Raw genomic sequence first — 15,846 nt, 5'->3', positions numbered from 1 at the left:
ATAGAGGCTGATTAAGTTGCGCTCGCGTAATGGGGAAGAGGCAAACCGATATGCGTAAAGTGCCAAACGAAGTCAACAAGCGCTGTCACCTGATTGACCGCTGTACTGGTATAGGAGGGACCCTTCCCTTTGTCCTGGTGTCCTGGGTGGTGGGTTACCTAATCTGGATGTGCGTTCTGGTGCCAGGCCTGACTGTAACGGGCTTGTTGCAATGCGCTGAGGTCATGACATGAGCGAAAATGAAGGATCGCGCGCTCTTTTTATCCAGTATTTACTATTGAATTGATTTAATGGTATTGCATTTTTTTTTTAATCGGCAGATGGCTGCTTGTCGTCGGTGCCTAATGCCGTTGCTGCAAAAAAAGCGAAGTGCGTTGTTTACAGGTGGCGTTGGGTGCCTGGCAAGAGGATTGCCGGGGTAACGAAGCGCTATGAGACCCCTCAGTGCATGGGTACCTAGGTTGGTACAGAGTTGGTACGCACGATACCGACAGTGACATATATGCCAACAATTCATGCGATCTGGCCAGTACTCAAGACTGACAGGGCAATCTTGTGTAACGCTGTTTTCAAAACCCAATCAAGCACAGTATTCGGTACAGTTGAGCTTCCTCCATGGTGGTGAAACAAGGTAAATGAATACCTACCAGGTACTGTAGACGTCGTGTGGCTGCCCGCCTCGGCCCCTCTATTAGTGCGATTGCAGCGGTCTTGTCGCAGCGGGGTGGGCAAACACGGGCGACCGCAGTCGTCGCGGCGCGCGATGCCGCAGAGTCACGTGGTGATACGAGCGCTGCCTAAAATTATCTACAGCCTCAAGCTATCTGCTACCCTCATGCTTGCCGGCTGTCGCAAAGCTTGTCAAAGGCGCAAATGGCCATCTAGAGTCACCGATGGCCTGATTTTAACAGCCAACGAAATACGGCTTGTGTGCATGAGCTATTGTAGCCATGGCCAGCTCCTCAGGGTCATTCTTTGACCCTTCTCGCATATCCAAGAAAGCGGCCGAACAATACTCTTCATCCGATTCAGATTCCGATGACGAGCGCCTTCTGCCCGGCGAGGATCGCGACGACTTCGGTGACTTTAATCCGCGGAAAAGACGGCGATTGGGCGGCGACAACAAGGAACGCGCCGCGCTCGGTATTTTTGGCTCCGACAGTGAAGATGGCAACGCAGCTTCGAAATGGAAGCGCAAGACACTACGGAACAAGGCCATGAACTTTGTGACGACCACGGCGAATAAACCAAATACGGAAGAAAGCGACCAAGACTCCGATGACCCCCGACCGATGCTAGGCCACACAATGCAGGTCGATGAAGACGACGACAGTGAGGAAGAAGCCTCTGCTGGAGTCGGCTTGGGGTTCAGCCAGCACAGAAGCTGGAACAAGGCCCGTGAGGCTGATGATGATGAAAAAGACGATGGAGAAGAAGAACAGCCCCACAGGCCGAGTTTCGCGACCAGTTTTCGAGGTGGCGGGGTGCTGGGAGTTGGCTTTGTTCCGTCCTCTGCGGCCGAACCTGTGCTGAAGGAACCACAAGGCAAAGCCAGCCAGCCACCAGCACAGAATAAGCCGCAGCCAAGTGCCTTTGGGCCAAAGGCAAAGGGGAAACTCAATGCCAAATCATTTGGTGCGCGGATGATGGCGAAGATGGGGTATGTCGAAGGCAAAGGCCTTGGTGCAGAAGGACAAGGACGAAATGTCATCATCGAGGCCAATCTTCGACCGCAAGGTGTGGGACTGGGTGCTGTTCAAGAGAAATCCGAGCAAGAAAAGAAGGAAGAGAGACGCCAGGCGGAATTGCGCGGAGAGACGATTATTGACTCAGACGAGGAAGAGAAGAAACGAAAAGCTAAAGCTAAGGCGCGGAGAAGGGGCCTCACAACCGCGACCAGCAGCGGCGGCAGCACGCCTAGACGACAAAAGACGAAATATCTGACTGCTGATGCGATCCGTACTGCAGCTCCAGGGATGCACATTCCCGAAGCTTTTGCGCCAATCCTCGACATGACAGGCCCAGGGAGCCGCTTGCTGACATCGACAAGCGGAATAATGACACCGACATCTGGAGAGGCCGAATCCAAAGAAGTGATTGAATCCAGAAAGCTGGTGAAGCGTGCCCAGGCGGATCTAATGGCCTTTACAGAAGAATGGAGAAGCCTCGAGGAACGCAAGAAATGGATTGATCTGGAACTGGCTGAAAAAGAAAAGGAAGTTGAAGAGCTGCGTGTCGACTTTGCCCGGCTGAAGGCGTTTTCCACCTTGGTCACAGGTCGACTTACCACAGCCACAACGTTTGAGGAGGTCATGACAGCTTTGGGCGAAGTGGAAGATCTAAACTCTGCTGCACCAGAAGTGGCAGACATTATTGTTGCTGCCATACATACATTTTTCAAGGATTGGGATCCCCTGACGGAGCCGAGCAAGTTTGCAAAGGAGCTCAGAGGGCTGGCAGGAGTCCTCATGGGTCAAAGCCAGCAAAACAGCGCCGTTAGCAGAAACGACAATGCATTGCGCGATGACGAAGGCGTTTACCGGAGACACAAGAAATCGACGACAGCTTACGAGACGCTCATGTACAAGAGCTGGCTCCCGCAAGTGCTCGCCGCCGTTCGCAACTGGGACGCTTTCACGCCCGGGCCGCTTCTAGAAGTAATGGAGAGCTGGGATGAGCTGCTTCCGCATTTCGTGCGCGCGCAAGCTGTCGACAACATTGCGCGCAAGCTGGACACGACGCTCTCCGACTGGAACCCGCGCGTCAAGAAGCAGAGCCACCACCTGCCGCACATGTGGCTCTTTCCCTGGCTGCCGTACTTGCCGGCCTACCACCTGGACCCAAGGGGCACGGGGCTTGTGTCGGACGTGAAGCGCAAGTTCCGGCACCTTATTGACGCCTGGGACTATGCCCGCGGCGTCGTGCCCGGACTGACGCAGTGGGAGGCGGTGCTTGGGGCCCAGTGGCGGCCGCTCATCGTCGCCCACGTGCTGCCGTCCATGGGGCGGCATCTTCAAAGGCACTTCCGCGTCGATCCGGCCGACCAGGCGCCGTACCTGCCTATACTGTCGGGCGTGCTCCGCTGGCGCGGCGTGCTGGGCGACGCGATCCTCGCCGAGGTGCTGGCGCAGCACGTCTTCCCCATGTGGCACCGCAAGCTGGAGGAGTGGTTGGCGCTCGACGAGGTCAACCTCGGCGAGGTCGCGGACTGGTATGCTTGGTGGCGCAACGTGGTGCTCAAGGATCTGGCGGGCGCCTCAAAGAGTGTAGGCGGCGAGCTCGATCGCGGGCTGCGGATGATGAACATGGTGTGCTGAGAGCGGAATGCCCTGTATACATAGACGGTTCTAACAATGCATAGAAACTTGGGTAGCGACTTTGATTTACAATGCATAATCTTTTCCTTCGTAATGTGTTCATGTATGTATACGTGCCTGCACTGTTTGGGAGACGCCGGCTATCGAGGAGCCCTGCCTCCACCGTAGACATCTGACTTTCAATATAAGAGAGCCTAGAAATGCCGGTATTTTATCAGGTGTTTACGAAATTGGACTTCCAAGTTTCGCGGCCCGCGGTATACGAAATAGACATGGGCCGTCACGGATGACAAGTGGCGCAAGGGTGACGGAACAGCACGGGCACACGAATCACTGAGAGAATCGGTACCCTGTTACGAGAGAGGGACATACATCTCTTCGGGGAAAAAAGTTGTCACTTTCATGTTGACAGAAGTCGAGCAGCTTACATTTGGAATTGCAAGTCCTGTTGATGGAGCTGCCCTGATGAGGTCTCAATCGAAGGCTCAACTTGGTCTGTGGGGCGGCTGCCAGTGTTTCAAATCAAGCGCGGAGACTGTGCGCGGCCAGATGAGAGCGCATGGGGAAATTTGTATAAAGATGCTGAGATTGGCAAATTGCATAATAATGGACAGGGGGCAAAAATAAAGGTGATACAAGAGACAAAAAAAATACTGACATGTTAGAAACAAGCAGGATGCCGACCGGTGGTGTTTCGCGTGGCTCGGACAAGCGCTTCCACTGCCACGTGCAGGCAATGCGCTGGCAGGGTATCCGTACAGGGGATGGAGATGCAAAAGTCCACCAGAAGAGGAAAGGCGGGCGCTGTGCTAAGAATAAATGAAGGCTTTTTAGCGGCGCCGATGGTGCCTGAATAGGGGAAGGCAGCCTAACAGCTTGCGATGGAGATGCGTTGTTCTCTGCCGGATATGTTTTTTGCTTTATTTTATTATATAGCACCCATATGGCTATTGATTAGTGTTCTTTGAGATGTATTTTTAGAGATGAATACGCAATTTTGGGCAGTAAGTTGCCTTCTAAAGCGTAAGCGAAAGAGCACGATCAGGGCCAGTCGTGGCAAAAAGCACCCCTCCTTCAAGCTTCAGCACAGGCCCTTGCCTGTGAGCGCTCTTGGCTGTGGTGACGGATGCGCTGTGCCCGGGTTGTTTGGCGCAATGGCACCCACTGTGAGCCCCATTATTTAGCCCTGGTGTGCGCTGGATGCCCTGAAGCAGGCTTCCGAGCTGCCTTCCCCAGGCCAGCACTGGCCAGCACAGGCCAGCCTAGGTAGGTAGGTACAGCACTTGCCAACCTTCTGTCGGCTTCTGCCAACTTGCAGCACATTCTCCAGTCTCCAGTCCCCACGACTGGGCGTGCCTTCAGATTCCCCTTCGCTCGGCCAGCTTTGCCAGCTTCCTCACCACAATCCCCCTTCCCCCTCCAGGAAACCGCCTTACGCACGCGACACCCATCTCGTCGCGCGCCGCACCGCCATCAACCAGCCTCCCATCTTTTCCGGCGGCCATCGACGCTTCCCGGGATGATCTAGACGGCCCTCCCGCTGTGCCTTTTCGCGAGCAGACTCACGCCGCTTTGCCTGTGCCTTTGTCGCCATCCCTGCCTGCACCCCTTTGGACCCAGCCCGCCACGCCATCACCCTCGTGTCGAGCCGAATGCCCGCCCAGCAGACTGCGTCCTGCCGCCTCCCCTGATCCCGACGCCATCGCTTCTGCGAGCCCCAGCAGCAGCAGCAGCCCTCGTCCGATACGACCGGCAGCTTCTGCTCTTTGCTCTTCCCCCGCCGGCGCTCGCTCCAGCTTGCCCCGGCGCCGCCTGCAGAGGTAGCGAACCGTCACCATGTTTTGGAGATTTGGCGGCTACGCCAACATCTCCACCATCGATACCATCCTCGACAAGCCCGACTTTGCCCTCGAGGAGCTGCTTGACGAGAGCGATCTCATCCAGGAGCTTAAGCAGCACAACTCCAAGCTCATTGAGTATCTCCGCCAAGATGACATCCTCAAGCGCCTGCTCGAATACGTCGTCGCCCCCAAGCTCGAGACTTTTGCGACGCCCCAGGAAAATGAAGAGGACCAGAGAGGCAGGAACCGCCTCATTCCCTTTTCGCGTCCTCGTGCATCCTCGCGCAACACCGACTCGGCCGAGAATGATGACGAAGAACAAGAAAAGAGGCGCAACCGCTACGCCCTCGTCGCCTGCGAGGTTCTGAGCTCCGACACCTGGTCCATCTACGAGTCCCTCACCGATAACAAACAGCTGATCAAGGCGTTTTGGAACTTCTTGTCCCGACCCGCGCCCCTCGACCCTCTCCAGGCCAGCTACTTTACCAAGGTCAACGAATCGCTCTTTGAGAAGAAGACCGAGGAGATGATCGAGCTGCTCCGGACCCTCCCCGATGCCGTCCCCGACATGCTGAGACATGTTGAATGCCCCATGATTATGGACCTGCTTCTTAAGATTATTGCCATGGACCGTACTGAAGGCGGCCACGGCATTGTCGAGTGGCTCTACTCGAAAGACATCATCTCGACGCTCCTCTCCTTTATCAGTCCCGAGCACTCCTGGGTCGTCCAGACCGCCGCCGGCGACTTCATCAAAGCCATCATCACTATTTCCGCCAACGCATCACAAAACGAACAGCAATGCATCGGGCCCAACGAGCTCACCCGCCAATTGGTGTCCAAGGAGTGCGTCCAGCAGCTGGTTAGCTACATGCTCCACGGCGGCAACCCCCTCACGGTCGGCGTTGGCATCATCATTGAAGTCATTCGCAAGAATAATTCCGACTACGATCCTGATGTCCTTGCCGAGGCTGAAAACGAGCCTTCCAGCCGTGATCCCATTTACCTTGGCACTCTTCTTCGTCTTTTTGCAGACAATGTGCCGAATTTCATGAGCCTGATAATGGAGGGCCCTGCGCAGGGCAATGGTATCGCGTCAACATTTGGCGAAAAATTAGAGCCGCTGGGATTCGACCGCTTCAAGACTTGCGAACTCATGGCGGAACTTCTGCACTGCAGCAATATGGGCCTCCTCAACGAAAATGGCTCGGAGCAACTGATTGCCGCGCGCGATTTGGAACGCCAGCGCATGAGAGACGCTGGTCTCCTGGCCCCTGCACACGAAGAAGAGGCTGCCGGTGAACATCTGACGATACGTCAGGGAATCCCCGAGCAAGGCAGACGTCTCGAGGTCACAAACCCTAATGAGGATGGCTTCGAAGAAGTTGATGCCGCGACCGAAGGAACTCAGAAACAAGAAGAAAAGTCGACTATTGTAGCGTTGAGAGACGACGATGAATTCGTTGACGAGCCACTGACATCCCCGAAACTGGATGCGACCAAGGGCAAGGAACAGCAATACGAGAACCCTGAGCTTGTCGTTGCCCCCCTATCACCCAGTAAAGCGCCATTTGCCGAGCTTGACAAACCAGCTGCCTCGTCAACAACCCCCGAACCTGAACAGCCAGCAGTCTCCGAAAGCTCCGGAACGAAAGAAGAGAAGGAGACGAGAGCGGAGAGCTCTGCCGCAGCTGTTGAAAGCATTACCAGAGACACCAGTAAATTAGATGTCGCCTCTCCCAACGACACCTTTTCTGTGGTTCGAGCACTTTCACCACACCCCGAAGATACCCCCGCACCACTGTTTTCCGCACCGCCTGCCCCGGAGCCACCCGTCGGGGCTACACCAACTTTAGAGGATGATGCACGACCAACCAGCGAGTCGGTAGAAGCGGCTGAAATTACCATTGCCCACGTTCCCGAGGTACCACCTGCGCCAGAGCTCGACATGCCGGGCGAACCGGTTGTTGGAGACTACCTGAAGCAGCAGTTCGTTGAGCACCGTGTTGTTCCCGCCATCTTGGTAGGCTCATTTCATCGTCGCGCTGTTGCCTTGCTATTACTGACACGCTGCAGTCATTTTTCTTTAAATACCCATGGAACAACTTTTTGCACAACGTCGTGTACGATGTCGTCCAGCAAGTATTCAATGGCCCTATGGACCGAGGCTACAACCCTACTTTGGCTGTATCTCTCTTTGAAGCCGCTGACATCACAACCGCCATCATCGACGGCCAGCAAGCTAGTGACGAGTCCCAGGCCAAGACCAAGACCCGCATGGGCTACATGGGTCATCTCACCTTGATTGCTGAGGAGGTTGTCAAGTTTACTGAGAGACATCCGCCCGAGCTGCTCTCCGAGACTGTTTTAGACAAGGTGATGAGCGCAGGCTGGATTAACTACGTTGAGGGCGCGCTCGCAGAAACCCGTGAGCGGGACAATGCCATCCTGGGTGGCGTGCGGCCCGAAGTGGCGCTTGGCCACCGTGGCAGCATTGGCGCTGGCGGTATCGGCGGTCTTACGGGCCTCAGCAACACTCCAGCAGGCGCCACCGCATTGGCGGAAGCTGGCTTGAATGGTGGCATGGAACTCAGTGACAACAGTGGTAGCGGTATAGGACCGTTTGCGATTAGCGGAGGAACATTAATATCCGGGTTTGGAAGCAGCAGCGACGAAGACGACGATGACGGGGAAGGAGAAGATGAGGATGTCAACACCGAGGTAAGTGAGGAACCGGCTCGAGACAGAGACATCACAGATCCGGAGGCGGCGGGCGATTCTGGCAGGCCCGATATCTTTTACAAAGATGGACTCCCCCACATGCGAGGATATTTTGGCGATAGGCCTCTATATATGGATAACGATGATGACGAGGAGATGGAATTATGAGCCATAGACACAAGAAAGAGCTCTAAATTGGACTGGCCAAGATCTTGGCATCTTCGCACAGTTGCCGAGATCTACCGAGGGCATGGCAACTTTTTGTACAAATATGGGTAGAATATGGGGGGTACTGAATACCGCAGCGCTTGAACGGATCTGTGTTGCTTTGTCCGCCTAGTCAAGGCTTTGTTTGGTGCTGGCTGCTAACAGCAATCCTTTAGTTTCGCTCCTACGGCGAGCAAGGTGGCTCTCTCGACCCGCCGTCAATACCGCCGCCGCCACCGCCGCCTCCGCCACTGAACATTCCGCCATCGCGCGCCCGGCTGCAGCTCGCGGCGAGGCTGGCTATGCATCAGAAGAACAGTCAAGATAGCGCGGCTTTTGGCGGCTCATACAATGGTTTTGACGACGAGGATGACGATGATGACGATGATGTGGACGGCGACGAGGGACGCAACGCAGCGGATCCCTTTGCCGACGTTGACGATGATGACCTTGACGACGACCTAGATGAGGACGAGCCCCAGAGGGACAGCCGCGGCGGGTGGTGGCGCGACGTCGTGGGCCGGGCACCGGGCACCGGCGACCCGGACGACTCTGATGACGAGGAGTTTGGCGACTTTGCCATGGCGGAGGAGGAAAAGAGTGGCGGTGGCAGCGGTGCCAAAGAGGGCGCCGACAACACGCCGTCCTCGTCGACAACACCGGACAAGGTGCTCCTGAAACCGCTAGCCGTCAATCCCATGAAGGAGGCTGCGCGAGGCCTCAGCGGCCTGTGGCCGTTTGGCTCCCGGGCAGATTCGGCCACGATGGCGGAAAAAGTGGGCGATGACGACGAGGAGGAGGGTGAAGTGGTTGTCCCCGCAGCGGGCGAGGGCGAACACGGCCATGGTCAAGGCGGCCCGGTCGAGGCTAAGGAGGGGATTCGCCGCGAGAGCATTGAAGAGGTGGACGATGATGAGGCTGTCAATGTCAAATGAGTTTGAAAAGAAGACCCTGTGGCGTTTTCATAGGGAGAGGTGGTTGATGGAGGAGGAGTAGAAGACTATACCAGCCCTTGTTGTTTTGTACTCGGAGGAGTGTGTGTATGCGTGTACGTGTGGATATGTATTTGTTTCGCTTGCTTTCTTGTCTCGTGTGTGTGTGTGTATGTGTGTTTTCTTTTCAGTATGTTGATATGACATTGTGTACTTTTAGTAGTTGCATAAATCTCTTTTTTTTTTTTTCTTTCATTCTTCATCTTCAGCTTTCTTCCATTGCAAGTACGCATTCTGCACAACCAGAGTGCCATGATTTACGGAGCCGAGGGTGAGGCTCTCTCCCATCTCAGCGGGTAGACTCTGCGTCTTTCTGTTGACGCAACGACACACCATTTAGGACCATCGGTGAGAGGAGTAGGGATAATGTTCCACCTTTTTCTATTCAGGTTTCGCTTTCGCTTGGCGTGTGCGAAAGGGACATTTAAAAGCCAACCTTGTCTCTTTATGCCATATATACAAATAAAACCAAAAACTCAGAAAGATGCCATAACAACCAAAAAAAAGCCAGATTTACAGTTGCCAAGTTTCAAAACATGTTTCCCAACTCCCAATGCGTATAATAGTGGTAATAATAATGTCAGGTCAACTTCCCAGAGTGTTTTCCACGCAGAAACAATACAAACTCCAGTGATATATAAACGAAATCATGTCCATGAGGTAGAAAGGAGAGCGAGAAAGTACTCTCGTCGTAGATCAATTGAAATCTCCTATGCGGGGGCCAAAGTACTCGCCGGTGCCGAGATTCTTGTAATTGCACGAGTCGTCCTCGCAGCCCTGCTCCGAGACCTGGTTGCCCCACCAGTTAAAATCGACTTCGGTGTACTGCAGGCTGAAGAAGATGATGATGCCGGAAATGGCAATGCCACATGACCAGGCGGCGGAAAGAACAAAATTGTACTGCGAAAGGAATTAGCATACTGGCGCGGTGTCAAGACTGTGGGGGGGGAAACGTACCTTGGACCAAAGACCGACGTAGCGGGATTTGAGATAGATCCACGAAAAATAGGCAATGGGCACCGAGGGCCAAATATACGACATGTTGTAGGGAGCCCAAACGATGCCGCCGTACATAATAGCAACCGGGTGAATCTGACGCGTCCATGCCCAGTGGGGAAACTTCTTATTGAGGCACCAAAAGACCACCACTATAATGACGCCCAGAGGAAAGCCGACGAGCATCTCGCTGTATTGCCCCTGGTGGCCAAAAATCTTCTTTGGGCCAACCGTACCCCAGAGGACCGACGCGGTAAAAAAGGTGTTGACGCCGGGGCAGGTGAGCTTGTAGCGCGCATCCTCGGTGCACACGGCGCGGATGTTGGTCATCTGGAAATTGAGGACGCCGATGCAGACGACGGTGCTGACGAGGGTGGCAATCATCTGAGCGGCAAAGGTCTGGCGCGGCGGAATCTTGACGTAGTGGGCGAGCTTCAAGTCATTGGAGAACCAGACGGCGTGAGCGCAGGTGACGTATCCAAACGACTTGAAGTAGTTCATGGCCAACGCGTTACCGTCAACCCATGAGCCTCCAATGAACTCGGCCAGGACGTTGAGCGTCACCTCGATACCCGTCATGGCCTTGATGATTCCGACCGGGATGACAAACACGACACAGAGTGCCAGGCCGTAAAATACAACACCAGGCGAGGTGTGCGTATCCCAGCCAGCAATGCCTCCGACGCCAAGGGCAATGGCACCCACCAGGCACAGCATGTACCACCACTCGGGCACTTCCTTGTACGACTTCATCAGGCGGTTGTGCACGTCGAGGACGTGGTTATCTTCCAGCGGTGTCTTCTTGCGGAAGCTGTTGAATAGGGCCTTGAACCCCATAAAGATCTCGTTGCTGTGGTAGAGAATGGCATAGGTCAACGTCGAAGTGTAGATGCCAAAGAAGAACATGTAAATGACAACATTGCCCGCCCCGAGGAAAGGCGGCGAGTAGGCGGCATACTTGTCGGGGTCGAGATGGCCTCGGTCGTTGATGGCGCGAGAGATGTTGTACAGTTTGGCGGTGTTGTCGTAGACGCGATTTGTGTTGATGGGCAGGTAGCCCGTGTTGTAGACATTCTTGTACCAGAAAGCAAGGACGATCCACATGGAGATGAAGGCACCGATGAAACGGTTCAACGTGCTGAAGAAGGGGACCATTAGAGGGTCAGCAGAATCCCACAGCAGAACGTTCCAATCCCAGGTAGGGAAAGGATTTAGGCCTAGGCCGTTATTGATGCCAGTAATGACGTTGAGATCGCGATGGTGAGGCAAGATCCAACTAATCCAGTTGAACTTGGAGAGCGAGGTAAAGATGTAGTTGGGGAACCAGAACCAGATGAACATGGCGCCAAACATGATATAAAAAAAGTTGGCCCGCGAAATGCGCCAGATCTTGCCGAAGGGCCCCATTACGGGTGGGTTGCCAGGCGTGTGGAAAGCGGTGTTGAGGGCAATGGTGACGAGAGATGCGGGCCAGACACAGTACGAGGGGTAGACCAAGAAGCGGCGGCAGATGCCAGCCATTCCATAGCCGATGAAATTAGTGGCGAGGGCGATGAGAATCTGGTAGGCGAAATGAGCGGCGTATGGCTGGTTGAAATATTGCGGCAGATATTGCACCCAAATAATGTAGTTGGTATATGGCGTATTGTAGGCGACGTTGGCCATGATGGTGATGAGCATATGCTCTTTGCGAGTAAACGGCCCCGGGTTCAGACTGTGCTGGATGCCAAAGAGGGTGAAGCCTGCATCAGGAAGCCATCGCTCCGCGGCCTTGCCGATGGGATAAGCCAGCAGCTGGGCGACATTGGCCATGACACGGATGGCAGGTTGCCGAATGTCGAAGAGCTGGTTCACGAAGGCGAGCAGGGCGCTGAACAATAAACCGATAGCCCAACTTCGAATTGTGGACGAAGGCGTCGTGGGGTCGTCCTTATTGCTGACAACGGCGCGAACTTCAGCGTAGGGGCTGTTTGATGTGACGAGGGCGGCCTCTAGTTTCATCTCGGAGATGAGGTGCTGGTGCAACTCGGGATGCTTGAAGACGTCTTCATTCTCGAGGAAAGCGCTTATTTTTTGGACAATGGCTGTGGGAAAGTTGGGGTCGCGCGAGTGAGTTCTGTAGATTCGTACCATGATGTCGCGGACCTGCTCCAGGGTGTAGCGGGAGGCGAGCTCCTTGGCTTCGAGCAGGTCATCTTCGGTGACGTTGAGATCGGTTCTGACATGGCTAGACAAGTCTCGGTCGTCGTCTTCTTCGTACGAAAAGGGCTCCTGCTAAGACGCAGAGAGACACACTTGTCAGCGTTGCTGCTTACTCTTTTTTTTTCCCTCTCCAAACGATGATGGCGCAAACGTCGCATCTCAGCGTGGTGATTGGCCGAGGGCCTGGAAAAATGCGCATGACATCGGGACCAACTTACGACGTTCGATTCTGCTTCTGATTTTTCGGCATCGAGTTCGTCGATGCGATGTGTCGGGACGTGGGTGTCGTGTTCGCCATCCGTCTCGGAGACGGCGACGGGCTTCTCTGAGTGGCCACGCATGTCGCCGGAGGAGTCGTCGGTGGTCGGATGACGGACGAGCAGGCGGGCGGGCGGGCGGGCTCTCTTCAAGCAGGCATATATGCCAGTGACGGCTGCGAGTCGAACTGCGAGGAGGCGCAGGAGAGATGGCAGCGACGGAATCGACGGCGAGATGATGTTTAATGAATAGATATGGATGAAAATGATCGAAATACTGGGGGGAGGGGGGCTGGGTCTAGAAGGAGACGAGAAGGGCCCCGGGCCAATACGGGGGTCTCTGAGGGGGTTCCTTCGGGGGGGAGAGGCGAGTCTCTGGTGCTGGGGAAGTGCTGGGCTGACGGGTTTCACTGGTTCTCACTGGCTCCTGGCTGGCAAAGCAGGCACGGTCGGCACAGGCGGTGGGTGGCTTGCAGGACAGCGGGTGGCCAGGTGCCAGGGCCCCAAATTGGTGCGAAGGCCGCTGGAAGATGGAACAAACAGGCGGCAGGTTAGTGGACAGCCACTGAACAGCCACTGCACAATCACTGGACAGTTGGGCTGGACGGTGGGGCCCTCTCGGCCAGCGGCTGCCGAGCAGGCTCCACATGGCACAGGTCTGAAGGAGCCCATCTACAAGTACCTAGTCAGGGCCTGTCAGGCGGCCTTGGCGAGATGTATGATCCAACAGTGTTTCTCGGTAGGTACAGGCGCAAAGAGGCCACCAGCAGGATCCGCAAGCGGCAGATCTGTAAAAGATTCTGTGATTGAGGAAAGAGCAGGGGACAGAATTACGGCGGCACGGCGAATACCGAAAAGCTCGTGATTTGGCCTCGCCATGTCTCTACGGGGCAATACCTTACGCTCGGGTCACAGCGGCAAGTCCCTATGCACAATTTAGCAGCTACAAGTAGCCTATATTACTAGGCATGTATTTTAGGCAAGGTAGTGTCCAGTACTTGGGGACCTATCTGTTGGCAGGTACGGATATATATATCGTATTACTGGCACTGGTGACGACGTCCCTGCTAACCGGGCGGGCGGGGACATTCAGTGCGTGTCGTTGTCAGCGTATTATGCCAGCAGACAGTTGCATCTGTTGACAAGCAGCTTGGGAGACCCAGTCCCCAGGCTGCTGATGACCATTTCTGCAATAATTCATGACTGGACAAATATCGAGAAAAATCAAGAAACGCTGACCCGCACGACACCAGTTCTCAATCATTTATTTTGCCCCAATCAGTTGTCGCACTGCAGACGTCACCCAGATCCCTTACGTTGCAGTGCGCGTTCGCTGCCTCGGCCGCCTGAGTAAGACAGTCAGTCCCCAGCGCCTCCTTGGCGGGTCCTACCAGTCATGCCAGTCAGGTATCCCCTCCCTGTCGATGCCGTGTGCCGCCTCCAGTTCTGCCACTCGCTATCAAGATGGAATAATAAACTCCAGCAAGTTCCATCTAGTTTCTCCTCGCTCGGCACAATCTTGCCAGTTGCCAGTTGCGTCCCCCCCGACTCCCTCCCAGCTGGGAACCCGTGCCCTGTTGCATGGTCCGCCACACCGACATCAAGCCATCTTGTGCAACGACCGCATCGGCCTGCACTCTTCATCGTATTTGCATCTTGCACTGCCCAAGTTGCCAAGCTGCCAAGGCAGCAATGCCACGCGAAGCAGTGAAATGACGAGAACGAACTAGTGTGAGGGATGAAGCCACTCGCGCTGCCGCAGCAAAGTCCCTGTCACATTTCGCTTTTGATCTCGGCTCGCCGGCACGCTTCTGCTCAGACACACTAATAAGGTAGCACACCAAGTCCACCACCGGACATGACCCCCGCGCCGACAATGATCTGACTCTCCAGCAAAGAAAATAGCCCGGCGAGCGAGTCGTGCGCTGGCAGACAAAGGCCCCCCGGGGAGAGGCTGCCCAAACTCCCGTACCCGTATCAAGACAACGCCAGACATTTTACTAACTAATTTGAGGGGACCATGGCAGGGCGATCCCGGATTTCACGGCACGGCAAAGCAAGGCAGTGATCCGCGTCGTTTGTGCGACAGCAGGAGCCGACTCATCTCTGCACCAAGTCTTGTTTTCCTCACTCTCAAGAAATGTACTGTTTCGAGCTGGAGATGCGCTAATATGCTCTTCTTTGTTAGCCTGTCCTAGAGGGCGGCGGCCGGGCGGGGAATTGCCAGCCTGGAATGCGCCAACGGCAACTACGTGCCGATGGATGTCCCCCTCCAGGGCTGAAGGTTTAAGACCAGAGACTTGAAAAGCCAGCCCGAAAGATTGCTGCACCAATTGTGCCAATATAGACGTCAGAGACCTCAACACTCCCGACAGACTTGCTCCCTCGACTTGTTAGATTATGGTCGACATTTCCGGCTAACTACTGGCTTGCCCTAGCCGCGACCGCAACACGCCCTACGACAATCAAGCCGGTGAGCCGTGGTCCGTCCAGCGGCCTCTGTATGGAGAATCATCCTTTCAAATGATGGCTAAGACTGTTGGACAGCACGACAGCGACTGTAGAGCTCGTATGCACTCACCAAAAATAGTCACGGGCCACTATCCAGCACTGCATTGCAGCATTGCAGCTCAGATCCATGCGCACTCTGCATCATCGCCCCATCCCAACGCCGTCCAACTACTTACTGTCTGTACCTTGAGCCGTGAACCCGCCAACCTCTCAGCCGTCCCTCAAAACAAGTGCTTTGTAATACCACGACAAGTCCATAAAACAGATGTCGCTCATGTCGCACATTCTACCACTACCTGCCACTTCCCGCTTTCTGATGTGAAACTCGCTCGTCGAGTCGCCAGTCTTTTTATGCAACGGGCCCACACCTGGTCAGGCCGTTGTCGCATCCATGCATCTACAACGCGCGGCGGCATGGTGGCCAAACGCCTATGCAATGATTGTAATGCCGTCAGAGTAAAAAATAGCAATGAGCACAAGTTTTGAATTTCGCATCCTTCCGTCCTCGTGTTTCGCCAATATTCACCGCACCGAGAGCTCCGCGGGCACGGACGCCGGCGGTTCGCCGTCTACAACACGTGGGGAGACAATGCCGCGTCTACTAGTTACCTATCATTGATCATTGGTCACCTCACAATCGACCATTGAATCTTCAGGAGAATACTCCAGGCAAGTTTTGGACCAGTAGCACGTGAGAGCGGGTTTGTTTGCTTGAGCAATTATCACGAGTTCCTTTTGGGACTGCGCACATTCGAAACGGTCTGCGTCTATTTACAGGTCTATCAGCCACTTTTACATCCAA

At 54.9% G+C, this 15,846-nt stretch overlaps 3 protein-coding genes across 3 annotated transcripts; 2 read left to right on the top strand and 1 right to left on the bottom strand.

Annotated features, from left to right (window-relative positions):
* Positions 1-950: 950 nt before the first annotated feature.
* On the top strand, positions 951-3,373 carry LMH87_000400 (uncharacterized protein; the record flags this gene model as incomplete). Its single annotated transcript, XM_056198302.1, has 2 exons — positions 951-3,308; positions 3,362-3,373. The coding sequence occupies 2 exons, from the start codon at positions 951-953 to the stop codon at positions 3,371-3,373; spliced, it is 2,370 nt and encodes a 789-aa protein (XP_056055265.1).
* Positions 3,374-5,153: 1,780 nt separating this feature from the next.
* Positions 5,154-9,021, top strand: LMH87_000399 (uncharacterized protein; the record flags this gene model as incomplete). Its single annotated transcript, XM_056198301.1, has 3 exons — positions 5,154-7,181; positions 7,235-7,879; positions 8,263-9,021. 3 exons carry the CDS (start codon positions 5,154-5,156, stop codon positions 9,019-9,021), a joined length of 3,432 nt encoding a protein of 1,143 aa, XP_056055264.1.
* Positions 9,022-9,774: 753 nt separating this feature from the next.
* Positions 9,775-12,617, bottom strand: LMH87_000398 (uncharacterized protein; the record flags this gene model as incomplete). The annotated part of the gene is made up of 3 exons (XM_056198300.1): positions 9,775-9,978; positions 10,036-12,345; positions 12,495-12,617. The coding sequence occupies 3 exons, from the start codon at positions 12,615-12,617 to the stop codon at positions 9,775-9,777; spliced, it is 2,637 nt and encodes an 878-aa protein (XP_056055263.1).
* Between the last annotated feature and the right edge of the window lie 3,229 nt (positions 12,618-15,846).

The sequence above is a fragment of the Akanthomyces muscarius genome, chromosome 6, assembly GCF_028009165.1.
Source record: "Akanthomyces muscarius strain Ve6 chromosome 6, whole genome shotgun sequence".
Classification (NCBI taxonomy): domain Eukaryota; kingdom Fungi; phylum Ascomycota; class Sordariomycetes; order Hypocreales; family Cordycipitaceae; genus Akanthomyces; species Akanthomyces muscarius.
This window is presented reverse-complemented; position numbering and strand designations above follow the sequence as displayed.